Source organism: Platichthys flesus, chromosome 5 (assembly GCF_949316205.1).
Source record: "Platichthys flesus chromosome 5, fPlaFle2.1, whole genome shotgun sequence".
NCBI lineage: Eukaryota > Metazoa > Chordata > Actinopteri > Pleuronectiformes > Pleuronectidae > Platichthys > Platichthys flesus.
The window spans coordinates 16023110-16041400 of record NC_084949.1 but is presented as its reverse complement, the minus strand read 5'-3'; the positions used below and the strand labels follow the sequence as shown (position 1 = coordinate 16041400).

Below are 18291 nucleotides of genomic sequence, written 5' to 3'. Positions count from 1 at the left end.
ATTCATGTGATCACTTGCACACCCTAGCTTACCTGCACATTGTTTCTCTGTCCAATTGGCAGGGACAGGGATATTGTTTTTCTCTGCGTATTCAAATGCCAGTTCACTGCACTTAAGTGGAGCAAGGCCATAGAACTGGTCAGCTAGTTGTTTCAAGTGTTTGGCAAGCTGCTCCTCCATCTCATCTGTGAATATTCTCTTTGCCTCAGCTACTGCACCCCAGGCTACTGATTTTATTTCTCATTTCTCTCTTTTCTTTATGAATCTTTTGAGGGTTGTCTTATCAATATTTCTATCCCTTCCAGCTTTTCTTAAGGACTTCTTTCCTTGCATGACCTCAGCGGCTGCACTCTCCATCTCTGCGAGGGTTTGTTTGGCCCCAGCTTGTCTTCCTGGTGTAGTTTCTTGGCATGATGGCTTTCCTACAAAGTTTATGAACTTAAAAATAAAACATATATGATGTAATATAACACTAAAATATGTTTAAGACTAAACTTAACTTGTGCTTCCCAGCATTTAGCCCACTTTACCCCACAGCCACCGTTTTAGTAAAAACAACATCTTTTATCAATTCATAAGTTGTTCTACCTAATTCAATTTGTTTTGACACAACAGTTGATTAAGTTGAAAATTTACTTTTACATGCAAAAAACACATTTTTGTGAAAAAAAAAATACTTTCCACAGCACCAGCACCAACTTCTCCTTCATGGCAAGGGGGGGATGGGAGGGGCTTGAAAACATAATGGTCACATGACCACAAATGTGTTCCGTTGCCTAGATACAGGGGGTGTCTCACATTACCCAATGTCCCACATTACCCCGCTCTCCCCTACTAACACTCTGGATGTAGAAAATCAAAAACATATATTTTCAAATGCATATCAATGAGTCTATTAAGTATATACTGTTATATTTAGAGTTTTATTTAGGTGATCTAGCTATGGTTGCCTAGCCAGAAAAGAAGCTAGCTAGCTAACAGTTAGTTAGTATTGCACATATTTGGAAAAAGAAGGAGTGTGAAATTAGTGGTAGGTGTTCCCTAGTGAATGCATACTGTGTGGTTCATTTTTTACCCATGTCTGTAAAAGTGATGTAAAAATGCTACATTTACATTTGCTTATAAAGTAGGAAAGACAGATAATGATTTGTAGTAATCAAAAATGTATAGCAAAGAAATAGTCATGCATGAAATAACACAATAAATCAATACATGTTGTGCATTAGAAGGGTAGTGATACAAAAATGACTTTATTCAAAAAGTAACAAAGGAAAAATTTAAATAAGGATCTATGACGATCAAAAACATTTTAATTGGGAAATACTGATTGATGAAAATCATTCACTGCAAAGATATAGATAATAAAAACGGAGCAGGGTCTCTTTTTACCCATGTTCTGTATCAAATGATTAAAGGCAGAAAGAATAACACTTTTTTGTGACTTACTATTTAGCTCCTACCATGCTTTATATGAACTAAGACATCAAAGGATTCATTAAGCCAAGACTTCCTTGTTGTCAGTTTGCTTTACTGAGACAGTGTCAGTGTCCCTATGCTGTCTCAGAAGATAGAAGATTTAATACGATCTGAAGAAAAACAGGTGTTTTAGACCTGAATAGATCTATTAGTCTGTTTTTAGTGATAGGGATCCCCACCTACTGCCATAAGGAGCCAAGTACCGTTTCACAACTTTAATGTTTGCAATAATAATCAATTTTGGTAATATTTGTGGGGAGTACGGTAACAATGTATATGTATATACTTTAAAAGCATTTAATCCCAAGGAGAAGAATCATAACTACTGATTCTTAACAAACCAGTATAACTTAGCTTAGCTATATTTCTTATAAAATGTTGCATTGTGTCAACTTCTGAGTCCCATAGAATCAATTTAAATTAAAGTTTATAGTTGACTATTAAGAAATATAATCACCTTTGGTCGTTATGATTTTAATCTTCCCCCATTCTAACCTCCCAGTGCTGCAGGAGATGATGGATCTTTCTGATTCCTTAGAGGCAGGGAGACGCTCTGTGTCCTTCCTTCAGGTGTCGTTTCTGTCCACAACATTGTTCCTACATACTAAATATAACTTATTTGTGTCTAACACATTCTCTGATGCTAATTATCTTCTTGTTTTATTCCCACAGCCAACAAAACAACCACTTCAACTACCCAGGACAACCCCAGGTCTATCTCAGAGGTATTGATGCAGCACTATCAGAGATACTCTGATTGATTTGGTATCAATATACCGAAATTCATTAGTGATGATACCATATAAACATTATATAAAATTATTATTATTTCAAAGATTGCTGGCAATTCTGTCACCTTTTTTCAATGTAGATTAAGTCGTCTGTGCTTCCCTTTATAATTATTTTGTTGTTAAAAATCTTGTCTTTTGCTATCGTTTCAAATGGAAACCAGATAATTTCCCCATCATTTTCATAGTAATAAGTTCCAACAATGATAATGAAATGAAAATGAAAAAGAAGACAATAACCAACATTATCAAACGTATTGCAGATGTCTGACTTCTTTTTGTGAAGTTTATGAAGTTTGATCACACTTACTGTACCCTTGTTACCCATCTATCAGCATTATTGGCTCCGCCTATCCTCTGTTCAACACGCCAGCAGCCTGCCACAATGGCTCTGGAGGGGGAAAGATCAAGAACGAGAACAACATAAGATATGACCCAACAGCATACTGCGAGAGGGATGAGGTAAAGAAACCATGACTCTGTTTCAAAGATAAGTAATTAATTACTATAACATTATTTATTATCTATATCTTAACTCTCAATTAGTTTTCCAGTGTTTATCAGTTTAATACACAGGTATACAGTGTACTTTTATACCATGGCATTGTATGGGTGAATCTCTGTAGTTGGTATTTAGAAATAATTTCCATATGATAATCAGCTTTTCAAGCATTTACATTTTTACTGAGATGGTTTTGTTTTACACACATTTGATGTGCTGATCATCAATACCTTGTTTGGATGGGTGTGGGGGTTGAATAAAATATGTGTTAAGTTTATAGCTGACTATTAAGAAAAGGAATCACCTTTGGTCGTTATGATTTTAATCCTCCCCTCTTGAATTCAGATGGACTCTGCCCTCCCAATGCTGCAGGAGATGATGGCTATTGCTGATTCCTTAGAGGCAGGAAGACGCTCTGTGTCCTGCAGGCCTTCATTTACTCCTGGAGGAGTAGGACGAACTGTGGACAGGTTCCCAACACAAACGGTCAGTCACATAATGCTGCGTTTCTGTCCACAACATTGTTCCTACATACTAAATATAAATTATTTGTGTCTAACACATTCTCTGATGCTAATTATGTTCTTGTTTAATTCCCACAGCCCACAAAACCATCACTTCAACTACCTAGGACAACGCCAGGTCTATCTCAGAGGTATTGATCCAACACTATCAGAGATGCTCTGATTGATTTGGTATCAATACACCGAAATTCATTAGTGATCATACCATATAAACAAAATATATAATTATTATTATTTCAATGATTGCTGGCAATCTGTCACTTTTTTTCAATGTCGATTAAGTCGTCTGTACTTCCCTTTATAATTATTTTGTTGTTCAAAATCTTGTCTTTTGCTATCGTTTCAAATGGAAACCAGCTTATTTCCCCATCATTTTCATAGTAATAAGTTCCAACAATGATAATGAAATGAAAATGAAAAACAAGACAATCACAACCAGTATCAAACGTATTGCAGATGTCTGACTTCTTTTTGTGAAGTTTATGAAGTTTGATCACACTTACTGTACCCTTGTTACCCATCTATCAGCATTATTGGCTCCGCCTATCCTCTGTTCAACACGCCAGCAGCCTGCCGCAATGGCTCTGGAGGGGGCAAGATCAAGAACAAGAACAACATAAGATATGACCCAACAGCATACTGCGAGAGTGATGAGGTAAAGAAACCATTACTCTGTTTCCAAGATTAGTAATTAATTGCTAGAACATTATTTATTATCTATATCTTAACTCTCAATTAGTTTTCCAGTGTTTATCAGTTTAATACACAGTTATTCAATGTACTTTTATACCATGGCATTGTATGGATCTATAGTTGGTATTTAGAAATAATTTCCACATGATAATCAGCTTTTCAAGCATTTACATTTTTACTGACATGGTTTTGTTTTACACACATTTGATGTGCTGATCATCAATACCTTGTTTGGGTGGGTGTGGGGGTTGAATAAAATATATGTGTTAAGTTTATAGCTGAATATTAAAAAAAGGAATCCCCTTTGGTCGTTATGATTTTAATTGAATTCAGATGGACTCTGCCCCCCGAATGCTGCAGAAGATGATGGATCTTGCTGATTCCTTAGAGGCAGGAAGACGCTCTGTGTCCAGCAGCGGTGGCTCTGGAGATGGCAATATGTAGAGAGAATGGACCACTACACACGCTACGAGAGGGATGAGGTAAAGAAACCATGACTCCAAGATTTGTTATTAATTTCTATAACATAATTTATAATATATATCTTACCTCTCAATTAGTTTTCCATTGTTTATCAGTTCATTACACAGTTATAAAATTAACTTTTATACCAGGGCTTATTTTCAGATCAAGTCAAAAGTCATAAATACAGATGAGACAATCATATATGATTATATCTCTTTCCAAAATCAGCCTGATAAATGCACAGGGTGTGCAATTTCTCAATATAGAATCATTGTCTCAGCCCAGTGTCATGGTAATTTCTCAATAGTCAAGCACAAGTCATTACAATTGTCTTTCTGTCAGTTTATTCTCATCTGCAGATGGGCTCACTGTACAAAATCATGGGAGAGATATCATTCAATGAGCAACGACATAGAGGAGAACCAGTACACTTTTACATTTCAAGCTCCTCCTAAGGAGTAATAAAGTTATGGATCAGCCTCTTTGATGTTAAATGTCAAATGAAATGTTATGATGATGGCCAACCACCTAAATTCAATTGATCAGTTATGTCCAACAAATATGTCCTGTTGTCTTATTTCCTTTTTAGTCTATGGATGGCACAAGCCTAGATGCTTCACATTTCCAGTCAAAAAAGAAACGGGGAGATACAAATATTTGTTATTCTTAATCCAAATGTAATGTGAGAAGCTTCTGATTTCATTGTAACTTTGTGCCTGTTATGACTTTAAGCTTGTGTATGCCATCAGCCAATAGCCTTCATCATTTTTATGCAATTTCTCAATATAGAATACGTTGTTTCAGCCCAGCGATACTAATGCTTGTTTCTGACTTTCCGTCCATTTGACTTGCCATCAGCGCCTCCAACTTACCCACCTTCAGCCCCCCCCCCCCCCCCCCCTCTTCATCAACAGGCTTTGGGGATATCAACCCACTTAACTGTACCTGTGAAGTCTGCTTGGTGCCGAACAAGCCATCAGATGCTAAGTGTGTATGCTGTAGTACCCCGCAGCCCAAATCCTCATCCAAATCTATGGACAGTAAGCCTTCACCCAAGACCTCAGTTGGGATGGATAGCAGCACGAATGCCACCTCCACCACTACGACAACCACAGGTTTTGGCACAATGTTCTCCAAACCTGTTCTTCTTGTTCATGTCTTGTTCTTAACAGACCTGATGCAGTCAAGTGTCTCCCCAGCCGACCTCCACCAACTCCCACTTCCCCATCTTCCTCCTCCACAACCACCCTGTTGCTCAGCCTTCCTCAGGCTCAGACACTTCTCCCCAGCAGACCTCCACACATCTCACACTTCCCCATCTTCCTCCTCCACAACCACCCATCAGCGCCTCCACCTTACCCACCTTCAGTTTCTCCCCTTTTTCTGATCCCACCACCTCCACTATGACTGCTGTCACTCCGGGTAAGGAAACATTTGCAAATAAGGTTTTGCCTCTACTGTTGCTCAGCCTTCCTCAGGCTCAGATACTTCTCCCCAGCCGACCTCCACACAACTCCAACTTCCACATCTTCCTCCTCCACACCCCCCCCCCCCCCCTTCATCAACAGCCTTTGGGGATATCAACCCGCTTAACTGTACCTGTGAAGTCTGCTTGGTGCCGAACAAGCCATCAGATGCAAAGTGTGTTTGCTGTAGTACCCCCCAGCCCAAATCCTCATCCAAATCTATGGACAGTAAGCCTTCACCCACAACCTCAGTTGGGATGGATAGCAGCACGAATGCCACCTCCACCACTACGACAACCACAGGTTTTGGCACAACGTTTTCAAAACCTGTTGGAACCTGGGACTGTGACACGTGTCTTGTTCTTAACAGACCTGATGCAGTCAAGTGTCTCCCCAGCCGACCTCCACCAACTCCCACTTCCCCATCTTCCTCCTCCACAACCACCCTGTTGCTCAGCCTTCCTCAGGCTCAGACACTTCTCCCCAGCAGACCTCCACACAACTCCCACTTCCTCATCTTCCTCCTCCACAACCACCCATCAGCGCCTCCACCTTACCCACCTTCAGATGCAAGCCATCAGATGCAAAGTGTGTTTGCTGTAGTACCCCGCAGCCCAAATCCTCATCCAAATCTATGGACAGTAAGCCATCACCCACGACCTCAGATGGGATGGATAGCAGCACGAATGCCACCTCTCACCACTACGACAACCACAGGTTTTGGCACAATGTTTTCCAAACCTGTTGGAACCTGGGACTGTGACACGTGTCTTGTTCTTAACAGACCTGATGCAGTCAAGTGTCTCCCCAGCCGGCCTCCACCAACTCCCACTTCCCCATCCTCCTCCTCCACAACGACCCTGTTGCTCAGCCTTCCTCAGGCTCAGACACTTCTCCCCAGCAGACCTCCACACAACTCCCACTTCCCCATCTTCCTCCTCCACAACCCCCCCCCCCCCTCTTCATTGTGAAGTCTGCTTGGTGCCGAACAAGCCATCAGATGCAAAGTGTGTTTGCTGTAGTACCCTGCAGCCCAAATCCTCATCCAAATCTATGGACAGTAAGCCTTCACCCACGGCCTCAGTTGGGATGGATAGCAGCACGAATGCCTCCTCCACCACTACAACAAACCATAGGTTTTGGCACAATGTTTTCCAAACCTGTTCAACAGACCTGATGCAGTCAAGTGGCGGAGTCAAGTTTTGTTTAATCTTGAGTGCGCACAATACAAACGAAAAAGAAATAAGTCAAAACACAGAAAACTGCTGACCCCTAAATGGTGCTGGGATGACAATGTATTCTCTTAGTATTGTGAAAATCTAAGACTTGCTAATCTGCTAATTTATATTTAGCGGTGAAAGGTAACAATGTACGTTTATTTAAACATTCTTCTTGAGTAATAAAATGTTCCTGTTTGAAAAATATTTTATGAAATGTTTGTCTTTATTACGTAGAGAAAATGACAGGTCTCCCTGCTGGGAATTGAACTGTATTGTGTTGTAGATTAAGGTTATATCATACAATCAATTTAATCATGCTTTTATACAAATTTGATCCTCTTGTAATATTTTATTATTTATCAATCTATATATTTCACGAGCTGGGTCGTAACGACTAGGCAGCTTGAATCGTTGATTATACTAACTTCATGACATATGAATAAATACATATAATGAATCCTCCTAATATTAAATGACCATTAATGAGGAAAATAAATTGGTTTTCGATATTTGTGGCGAAATTCCAAATCTGAACCTTATATAAAAAAAAGTTTAAAGGATTTTAACTCTCTTCTTCTTTTTTATTGACTTTTAAGAACCTTAATATTTCGTGAAGTAAAGTAGATTTTGTATTATTATTTTGAGCACATTATTCACAGTATGTAACTCATAGTGGCACTATAGGGTGTGTATTTATGACAATGTTATTGTACTGTTGTTTGTAAACTGCTTGTGTTTTGTGCTTAAAGGTTTGTGTGTGATATTATTGAATTTCATATGTTTTTAATTTACTCACAGAGGATGTATTGCTAATGTTGTCATATCATTTCTTAACGGATGAATATATCATAAAAATAAAATGTGCATCACTCCAGCATATCACTATTAGCTTGTAGTGATGTATGAACTACTTGCAGCAGAACTGACCAGAGGAGTTCAGCCTTTACAGTTTGGACCAGAGCCATTCATCATGTAATCGGTTTCCTTGAATTAATGAACTTGAGGCTCCATGTTATCTAAACAGATTTCAGGGGGTTACCTTTACACAATAGTTTCCACGGGCTCCTCCATGTCTTCCCTTCAGTCGGACTCTTCACAAGGTTCACCCGGTGTTTCGTGCAGAACTCAACAGACTTTGAACGATGGGTTGGGTTGCTCTGTTTGGTCTCTGTCCACCTGAGAGAGGCGATGCATTGTTTACAGTCTGAGGAGCAGGAGTCCTTGGAGCCGGAAAGGGAGACTCCCGGGGCACGAGAGGAGTCCTGCCGCAGGGAGACAGCGCCGCAGCTGCCGATGAGCAAAGACATGGGCTGGTTCTTCTCTCCTCTGTGGAGCCCTCGCTCCAAGACGCGCAGGTTTGGAGACCGTATGACCCGGGTCCGGGTGGATGCCTGGCTGGATGACCATTCTGACTTTACCAGGGCCTACTTTCTACGCAGAGCTTCAGCGTAAGATATTATAACACCACCAGAGATTCCCTACATTTGAACTTGAACTTGAGGCTCCATGTTCTCTAAACAGAGTTCAGGGGGTTACCTTTACGCAGTAGTTTCCACGGGCTCCTCCATGTCTTCCCTTCAGTCTGACTCCTCACAAGGTTCACACGGTGTTTCGTGCACAACTCAACAGACTTTGAACGATCCTCTGTTTGTTGAGGAAAGGCCCTTCAGACCTTCAGCCTCAGAGACTGTGGTGCCTGGGAAGATACCGTTGACGTTTTAACAAACCTATTAGGAAACTGATGTGTTTTTAATTAATTTAAAATCTCTGCTCTGTTGAGTATTTCCAATCCTTCCTTGCAGAAAGCCATAGTTTAGTAGTGGATCTTTCTCCACTCAGTGTTTAATGGCTCCCTCTGCTGGCCTCTCTCTCCTCACACCTGCAGTGGGCGGATCCACCGTTGACAGCTGAGCCGTGATTGGCTGCTCCAGGAGGAGGCTGCCATGACACAGTGGATGCTGCACAGAGACATTTCCACAGCATCAGCAGGCAGTGGACCTCCATCCTCCTCCTCATTCTCCCTCTCTCGTTCTCTCCTCGTTTGCCTCTCCTCCTCTCACCACCACTCCTCTGCTCTGTCTTCTCTCTCCCCGTTCCTCTCCCTCCGACGGACACGCAGGCTCGAGCAACACTGCAGCAGAGCATGCACCAGGAAGGATAGCAGCAGCATCATCATCATCAGCAGCAGCAGCAGCAGCAGCAGCAGCAGCAGCAGCAGCAGCAGCAGGCGGACTGGTAGGTGTGCTGAGGCCTGTCTCCCTCCCTCCTGCAGCACAGGCAACACATCGCGTTCTCCTCTGATCACCGTCAAGGACTATCTGAGAAGTGTGTGTGTGTGTGTGTGTGTGTGTGTGTGAGCACAGAGATAAGGAAAGTAGGCAGAGAGGACTACCACACCCTGGGATCATTTAGCACCACTACTGGAGATACATTGACTGAATGTTGAATGATGGACATCCTACATCTTTGAAATTGCCTCTGTTTGCACACACAAGGTTTTATAGAGTGTTTTATCTGCTGGAGCTGTCTGTTGTTTCTCCTGCCCTCTCCATTCTGGGATTCGCTTCAGCACTGACGAGGCCTTGTGTGTCTACACGTGTGTCTGTGATAATGAGCGTGTTGAATGTCCAACAAAGGTCACAGCGTTTGGCATGCTGGGAGCCTGTATTGTCAGCCTGCCTGCTGACAACCATCTTCTTCTTCTCACCATCTTCATCACCAGATTTTCCATCCACCCCCCTCTGCCTCGCATCTTCCTCATCACCAATTCCTGCTTTTGTACCTTCCGCATCTTTTTCCCCTTTTTCCTCTAAAAAGCCCTCGTCCTCCCTCCTCTCCATTCTTCCATCTCCTCTTCACACCTCTCTCTCTCCTTCCGGCTTGGCTGTGGTTTCCCAGGATGCCTTGTTCCAGTCCGCTTCGCTAGGCCCCAGCAGCATGGGCGGAGCCTGGGCGGGGAGAGAGAGCACGGTTTGGACCCTTCCCTTCAGGACGGGCGCGCTGGCGGGTCACCCTCCCTCGGCTTCAGATGGGCGAGGACACTGAGAGCTCCAAAATCAACCACACCTTCCTGCGAGACTACGTCACTGAAGGTAGAGCAGACGGCGTGTCGTTGCTGCCTCTGTGGTGTCAGACAACTTGATGGTTTGATGTTCATTCTAGCGTCATTGATGCATTGTTCATTTATTCATTTGTTCATTACAAAGAGTCTTGCTCAGTAAATTCTACCAAACAAGACTCTTTGTAATGATCCAGTATTGTTTTACTTTCATTCTCCCTCTCTTTTCTGTGCATACTGAATATCCGTTCTTTCATCTCTTTGTCTTTTTCTCCCTCCCTCCCTATGTCTTTTATCATAACCAATATCTTGCTTAATCATCTTCCATTTCCCTGTCCTGCCCTCAGCTGATGTCATCTCTACAGTGGAGTTTAACCAGACAGGGGACCTGCTGGCCACAGGGGATAAAGGTGGCCGAGTGGTCATCTTCCAGAGGGAGACCGAGGTCAGTTCATAACTTAAAACCTATAATAACCATCCCTTTCTTTGAGTCTGCATGCATTGTTAACCCTTACCTTCCACTCTTGGCCCTGGACAGTCCAAAGGGGAGACCGAGGAGTTAGGGGAGACGGGGGACTCCGGGGAGTACAACGTCTACAGCACGTTCCAGAGCCATGAGCCGGACTTTGACTACCTGAAGAGTCTGGAGATTGAGGAGAAGATCAACAAGATCAGATGGCTGCCGCAGCAGAACGCAGCACACTTCCTCCTCTCCACCAATGGTGAGACATCTGTGATGTGAAGCATGTACAGCAAGTAAAGCTTTACACTTCACAGTACAGATATAGCATACCTAGAGGAATACACACAACTGAACATGGTGTGAATTACAACTTTCAACATAACCCACTCCAGTTCCCTGCATTGGGGTTATTTAGCGTCATGTTCTGCTGTAGAGACACCACCCTGCCACTGAGAAACTCACAGATTTATATCTATGCTTGTTTCCTTCTCATGGATCTAAGGGATCACATATTGAAGCTTTGTTTACAAAGTAGCTTTGAGTCTATCAATGGCTGGAAAGTGGACTGTTTATATATACATATATATATATACATATATATGATGTTTTTTAGTGTTATTAACCATCTGATGAGTATCTTAACCATTAAGAATGGGGATCGAACGATTGACCATCTGGTTAGGACAACCCTCTCTACCTCCTGATTTCATATTTATAGTTTTACATCCCTTAATTTTTGAATTTATAATATTTTCATTTAGGTTTTGGACTTTCAGTTATCAAACACAAGTACTTAATTAATTATTAATTATTGATGTTCCACTGACCAATTTATTGAAATCGATTGAAAATAATTTCAGATACAAAAAGAGGTCACTTGCTGCATAGTGGTTTGCTTCCTTAAGGTACAAAGTTCAGCTACACTAAAGAAAACTGATCTTGTGGATCACCTTAAACCTGTCAAAAAGCTGAAATTAAAAAAAGAGAAATCAGTCACTGTTTCAAGTGTTTATGTGTTGTTTGTAATAATTATTAATCATTTTTCCCTCAACTAAACCGACTACATCTGATGTGTCACAGATAAGACCATTAAACTGTGGAAGGTGAGTGAGAGAGACAAGAGACCAGAGGGATACAACCTGAAAGATGAGGAGGGACGGCTGAAGGACATCTCTACCATCACCTCTCTGCAGGTACCACACACACACACACACACACACACACACACACACACACACACACACACACACACACACACACACACACACAAACACACACACAAACACCTGCACACTTTTATTTCGGGCAGTCAAACCTGATACCTAATTGTATCAGGTGGACATTTGTTTGTGAAGCTCAGTGACTGACTTTTGTTCTGACCCTCAATTGTTCCCTGACTTCTCATTCTGTCCTCCCCCTATTTCTCAACACGGCTACACCTTCCCTCTCTTTATCTAAGGTGCCAGTGCTCAAACCCACAGATCTGATGGTGGAGGTCCGCCCCAGACGAGTGTTCTCCAATGGACACACTTACCACGTCAACTCCATCTCAGTCAACAGTGACGGGGAGACGTACCTGTCCGCTGACGACCTCCGCATCAACATGTGGCACCTGGGCATCACGGACCGCAGCTTCAGTATCCTTCACAACAGTGACTTGTTCTTTATGCCACACGTTTCTGTTTAATTCCATTGTTCTGATAAACAATAGTCCCTGGCTTCCATTGCTCTGTAGCTCTCCTCAGATTTTTTCTTTGTAACCTGATCTCTCGCTGGAAGAGGAGGCTTCTCTTTTTTCTTGTGGTATGACATTCCCAGAACTGCACTAAATAAAAGAACAAAGTCCACTGTAGGAATTAATTCACATCATTAAATTGAAGTCTGCAGTCACACAATTATCTGTAGACATTCTTTAGGTAATATTATTTCTGGGACAAAAAATGGAATAAAAGGAAGAGGTGGATTGCTCTTTTTTTTTCACAGATTAAGTTTGTGTTAAGGTGTTTGGGTTGAGTTCGCATTCATTTAAATAATTTCCCACTAAAGGATAATCAATAATTCATTAAATTAAGGTATACTGTTTAGACATAGGAACACTGAATCCTGTGTGTGTTAATGGGCATAGCCCGTATGCACCAATTTGCAGTGTTGATACATGTATTGTATTACCTGCTCTGTGATGTTTGCTGAAGCAGACTCACATGTACTATTCTCGCATGTGACCTACAAAAATACCACACATGAAATCCACTGTGTACAGTTTGTATAAAGTAGTTTTAACATTCAGTTCCTTCTACTGCTACAAGATTCAAGATTCAAGATTCAAGAATACAAATACAACTATGAATTGTACAACCATACATCTAAATTCATACCTAAAACACACCTTTATATACAGCAGATACACACTTTACGTCCTTGTTCATATACATTCAAACCTGATCTATATTTACAGCAACAGCACATGGCTATGTTTGGATTTGTGTTTGGATCAGAGTGCTGCGTAACGCCTCAGAGGCTGTCTTCACTGCAGGCAGTTCATGTTGGACGCAGTGCGTTTGGTGATTTCCTATTCAAATGGAAGCTGACCTAGAAAATCATAAGGCATCGATGGGGGAGAAGAGTTTAAATAATTCACTGGGCGGTTCACTTTTGACTGAACCACACAGGAATGCCAAGAATAGAACAGAGAGGAGCACAGTGTGCATAAATATTGTGGGGTTTGTTGGGGCGCAGATTGTGGGGTGTTGATTGAGATGTGAGATGAGAGCAAGGAGTAAGGACATGTTGAGTGAACATTAATGATGTTGGTGTACCTGCTGCCTCACTGAGGGCTTTTATATATGTAATTCCTTGTTGTTTTTCCTCTCAGGATGGACATTAGCACTACAAATACCCTTGCTCAGTCAGGGATCCAGGATTTTTCTAAACCAGGGGGCCATAAAGGGGCCACAACTTACACAGAGGGGCCAATTATATGTCCAATATCCATACATAACTCCGGATTCAGTACAGTTCTGTTGATGTGGGTCATCCTTTGTTCACTGTTAGCTCTATTGATTTGAGAAAAGCCTCACATCATTCAATGTGTTTTGGAAAATGTTCCGTGTTCAAGCACATTGTGTCCCTGAAAGAATCTAAGATGATACAAGTTATAATAAATTGTCAGATTGATTGTCAGTATTGTTACTAACTGACTAGGGTATTTAAAAAAAAGAGAGTAATAAACTGTTAGCTGGGGACAGTGGCCCCGTGGCCCGACTTCTGTATCCGCCCCTGCCCCATCTTGAACATAGTGTTTGTGCAATGCTGCTAGAATTATGTGTGTCCAAACTCTCCTTGGTGTTTGCTTCTTGACCGACCGTCCTCTCAGACATTGTGGACATCAAACCAGCCAACATGGAGGATCTGACGGAGGTGATAACATCCGCAGAGTTCCACCCTCACCACTGCCACTTGTTTGTGTACAGCAGCAGCAAGGGCTCGCTGCGCCTCTGTGACATGAGATCGTCTGCACTCTGTGACAAACACACCAAACGTGAGTGACGATAAGTAACCAGCAGTTATAGTCTTCTAGACGGTAAAAGGCTCCACTATAGAGTGTCAATGGCTCCCAACACAGATTTTGTGTTATAATCATTTGTTGTGATGCACCTAACTGCTCTGTTCAGAGTTTGAGGAACCTGAGGATCCAGGGAGCCGGTCCTTCTTCTCAGAGATCATTTCTTCTGTGTCGGACGTCAAGTTCAGCCACAACGGACGCTATCTGCTGACCAGAGACTACCTCACCGCCAAGGTGTGGGACCTGAACATGGACAAGGGCCCAGTGGAAACGTACCAGGTGAAATAACATATAATGTCTTTGTCTTTGTTTATGTCCTACCTTTATTTGTTATGAATGGAGATCTACTGAATCTCCCTAATGTACTGCACTGTTTCATACTGTACTGTGGCTGAACTGTTGTTTGTTATATGTTGCTTGCGCATCAAGTTTTTTAATATATAAAGTTTACTGGTGAAATTATTATTTAATTATTAGATTCATCAAGCTTTTTCAAATCTACTTTCAATCGATTTATTAATATATACATGTTTAAGCTTCTCAAATTTGAGGATATGCTGAGTCTATCACTTCATTTTTATCAGAAACTTTCAGATTTAAGTTTTTCATCTTCATTCCCCCCCTCCACTATTATATGCCTTTGGGCTGGAGATAGCCAGTGGCTGGAGGAAGTATGTTTTCTGGTTGTCCATCCGTCTGTCCGTACTGCCTGAAGATAATATTCAGAAATAAACTGTAGCCAGCAGGAGACTCTCAGGAAGGACACTTGACTCCAAGAATAAAGAGATGTTTAATCTCCAGACACTAATGTCGACTATCTGCCTCATCCCCAGGTCCACGAATACCTGAGGAGTAAGCTGTGTTCCCTCTACGAAAACGACTGCATCTTCGACAAGTTTGAGTGTGTGTGGAACAGCTCAGACAGGTAGGTGTCAGAAGGAGAGAGAGAGAAAAGATTGACGAAGTAAATTATATTTAAAGCAAAAAAAGGGAGGGGGGGTGCGGTGTGTTTCTGTGTACAGTGGTCATCTTAATGCTCTGCCTCTACAAGCACGAGGCATTTAAATCAATTGCACAGACAAGCTTAGCAGACATCAAATCAATCCTTCTGTTTTGCCGAGCTCCTCGTTGACTTCTTGTTATCTCTCTCTTCCCTCTCTTCTCCTCAGCGTGATCATGACAGGGGCGTACAACAGCTTCTTCCGGATGTTCGACCGGGAAACGGGCCGAGGCGTCACCCTGGAGGCGTGGCGGGAGAGCAGCAAGCCTCGGGCCGTGCTGCGGACGAGGCGGGTCTACACCGGTGGCAAGCGGCGCCGTGGGGATGTGGGCGTCGATAGTCTGGACTTTACAAAAAAGATCCTGCACATGGCCTGGCACCCGTCTGAGAACATCATCGCCATAGCAGCCACCAACAACCTGTATATCTTCCAGGATCGCGTCAACCCGGAGACACAGTGACGGGGGAGGGGAGCGTGGACAGATTCATCGACAGTGACCCAAAGATATTTGGAGAGCCTTTCTGAAAAGTGTGTCCAAAAAGTCTGAGCCAAGCAGTTTTACAACAAACTGAGATGCAACATCTGTTTGTGCTGGTAAAAGATTAGTTATAAAATGACAAGAGTCACGATTTATGGGATCCTCAAGGAAGGTGTGTGATCCGTTTTTTTTTCCAACGCTGAGATGGACTGATGTCTCCTGGACGTGTTTTGGATCCCACTTCACTCCCACTTTTTGAAGATGTTTCTGTAGCTGCTCCACTGTAGGGGCAGGAGAAGAGGTGCGGGGACACCTCTCCATCTGCTGTCGAGCACACAGTGTTGCACACCTCACTGATGTGCCCTGGTACTGTTTGACACACAACTGAAGATATGTGCTGGGTAGCAGCAAACACCAAACGATGCTACGAAACCTGAAGGATGTGACTTTGCCAAGATTAGCAGTGTGGCGCAATTGTACAGCTCTTCACAACAACATCCTGAACCATTTTTTTTTTTTCTATCGAACAGCAGTAGCCGAACCTCTCCTTCAGAGCAGTGCTCTCGGAGATCGCACGCGTATCTGACCCCTTAATATTTGCCCCGTTCACTTTGCAATAATAGCACTAACAAACACACAGTGCAGCAGTATCCCTGCTTTAAAACTTGAGCTCTTCTTCTACAGGCAACACAAATGTACACACTCTTTTTACTGTTAGGTGTAAGTATTCTGTTCCTTTTTTTTTAAAAGGGCACCACCAACTTAGGCCCCAGTGGGCTAAAAAGGGAAAAGGATGCACTTTGTCCAGTAAACTGCAAACAATCCTGAGATCAATTTATAGAAAGGTCCCGGAATCCCTCTACTCAGACCCTAAGACACGATGTTGGAGCTTATAGTTTTTAGCAGTACAGAAATATGCAGGTTATAGAGAGGGAGGGAGTTGTGCACAAATCAACACATACTGTTTTATTGTGTATATTAAGCCTTGGATGTGTTTAGATTGCTGTATCAAGGTCTCTAAACGATTTTAAATGAGCGAGATATATGCTCAAATTGAGGCTGATTGGTTATAAAACTGAAATAGATTCAAGTTAAATTATGATAATTCCAAATGAGCATATTCCTCATTTTATAATGCCTAAGCACATTTCGGCGAGTGGCTCACACAATCAAGACAAAGTTGGATTCTAAGCACACGAATGAGGCCGCTGATTCAGCCAATCATTATGATGAGTTTGTGTCTGGTGTGTTGGAAGGTCAGAGGTTATCATCAGTACAATGACTCATCATGCACATCGCTGAAATGTCTTCACCATTAAAACAAATAGGCTGTCATGTGAATTCATCATTAGGTTCATGTTGTCATCACACCATAAACCGCCCACAGGAAGCCCGGAGGTGTACAGCGGCTTGGCCCTGATGGGATCATTGTAAGTGGTCTGGATGTGTCCTGTAGCAGGTGAAAGAGTAAAATAACCAGTGAGGACATAGACAGTATTGTTGCCCTGAGGGTGACTCTGTCTGATGGATAAACAAAAGTATACTGTGTTAACTTTTAACCCAAGAAAAGAAGAAAAGATTCTAATCATGTCTGCTCCACATGTCTGTTTTTTATCTTCCAGTTTTACCACCTTTTGATTTTAAAGCCACTGTTCACAAACGTTTAAACTGTAATTCAACTAATTTTCAACCTGGGACCTGTTCTTCTTGAATCAGCTCAGTGAATCACCTCTGCCGGCAGCTGATACATGGAGGCAGTGGCTACCATGTCATCGTATGGGGCAACTGTGGCAGTTCACAAAATGTCCACTAGAAGTGCTAATTTTCACCAATTGAGGGCTCATATTGTTATTCTGGGTCTTTGCTATGAGTCTGGCAACGTTAAAGTGTCACTCAATGAGAGAAAAAAGGACATTTAGTAAACATTTTTCATGGACTGTCAAAGTTGCCCCATTAGATTATACTATCACCGCTGCTGTCATGTTGCAGCTGCTATGGGAGATGATCCACTGGTGTGCTTCCAAAGGGTTTTCGTGTGTACCACTCATTTACTCTCCCACATTTATAACCATAGGACCCACAAAATTCCTTTTTAAGTTGCAGCCTGTGGGTTTAGGGTGTTTTCTTGTCAGCATCCATAACGTTTAGGTTGTCACTGTTCCGAAGTGTTGTTGAATGCAGGCAAAGTGTTTCACCGATTGGTTTAACAGAATGTTCAACACTACAATTCAATAATGATGACACCCCACAAAAAGATTTACAAAAATGTAACCTTGTGTAAGTTCCAGGATTCAATCCTCCAGTGGTGAGAGTTAGTTTAGAGCAAGTCAGTTATAATCGCATCATAACCACCACCTCAGACAACCAATGAGAGAATTTGTGTGTTCAGGAGCACAGCAGCAGCAGCAGCATGTTGCCATTACTCAATGCTACTAGCCTGTATATCTATCATACTTAAAAAAAAAAGACAAATCTTACAAAAAAAAGCAAATGAGATGAATGGAAAGAATGTGCATTAATAAAATAACTGAAAATCAGACACAAAACGTGCGAGGTCATTTCCTGTCTGTGTCTGAAGTGAATGGGGGGCAATTT

At 42.1% G+C, this 18291-nt stretch overlaps 1 protein-coding gene across 1 annotated transcript; it reads left to right on the top strand.

Moving 5' to 3' along the window:
- The first annotated feature begins 9126 nt into the window (after window positions 1-9126).
- ppp2r2ca (protein phosphatase 2, regulatory subunit B, gamma a) lies at window positions 9127-15687 on the top strand. Its single transcript, XM_062388833.1, has 10 exons — window positions 9127-9369; window positions 9857-10226; window positions 10540-10637; window positions 10731-10914; window positions 11736-11848; window positions 12115-12292; window positions 14029-14193; window positions 14327-14496; window positions 15051-15142; window positions 15387-15687. Exons 2-10 carry the CDS (start codon window positions 10163-10165, stop codon window positions 15676-15678), a joined length of 1356 nt encoding a protein of 451 aa, XP_062244817.1. The 5' UTR covers window positions 9127-9369; window positions 9857-10162; the 3' UTR covers window positions 15679-15687.
- Window positions 15688-18291: the final 2604 nt, after the last annotated feature.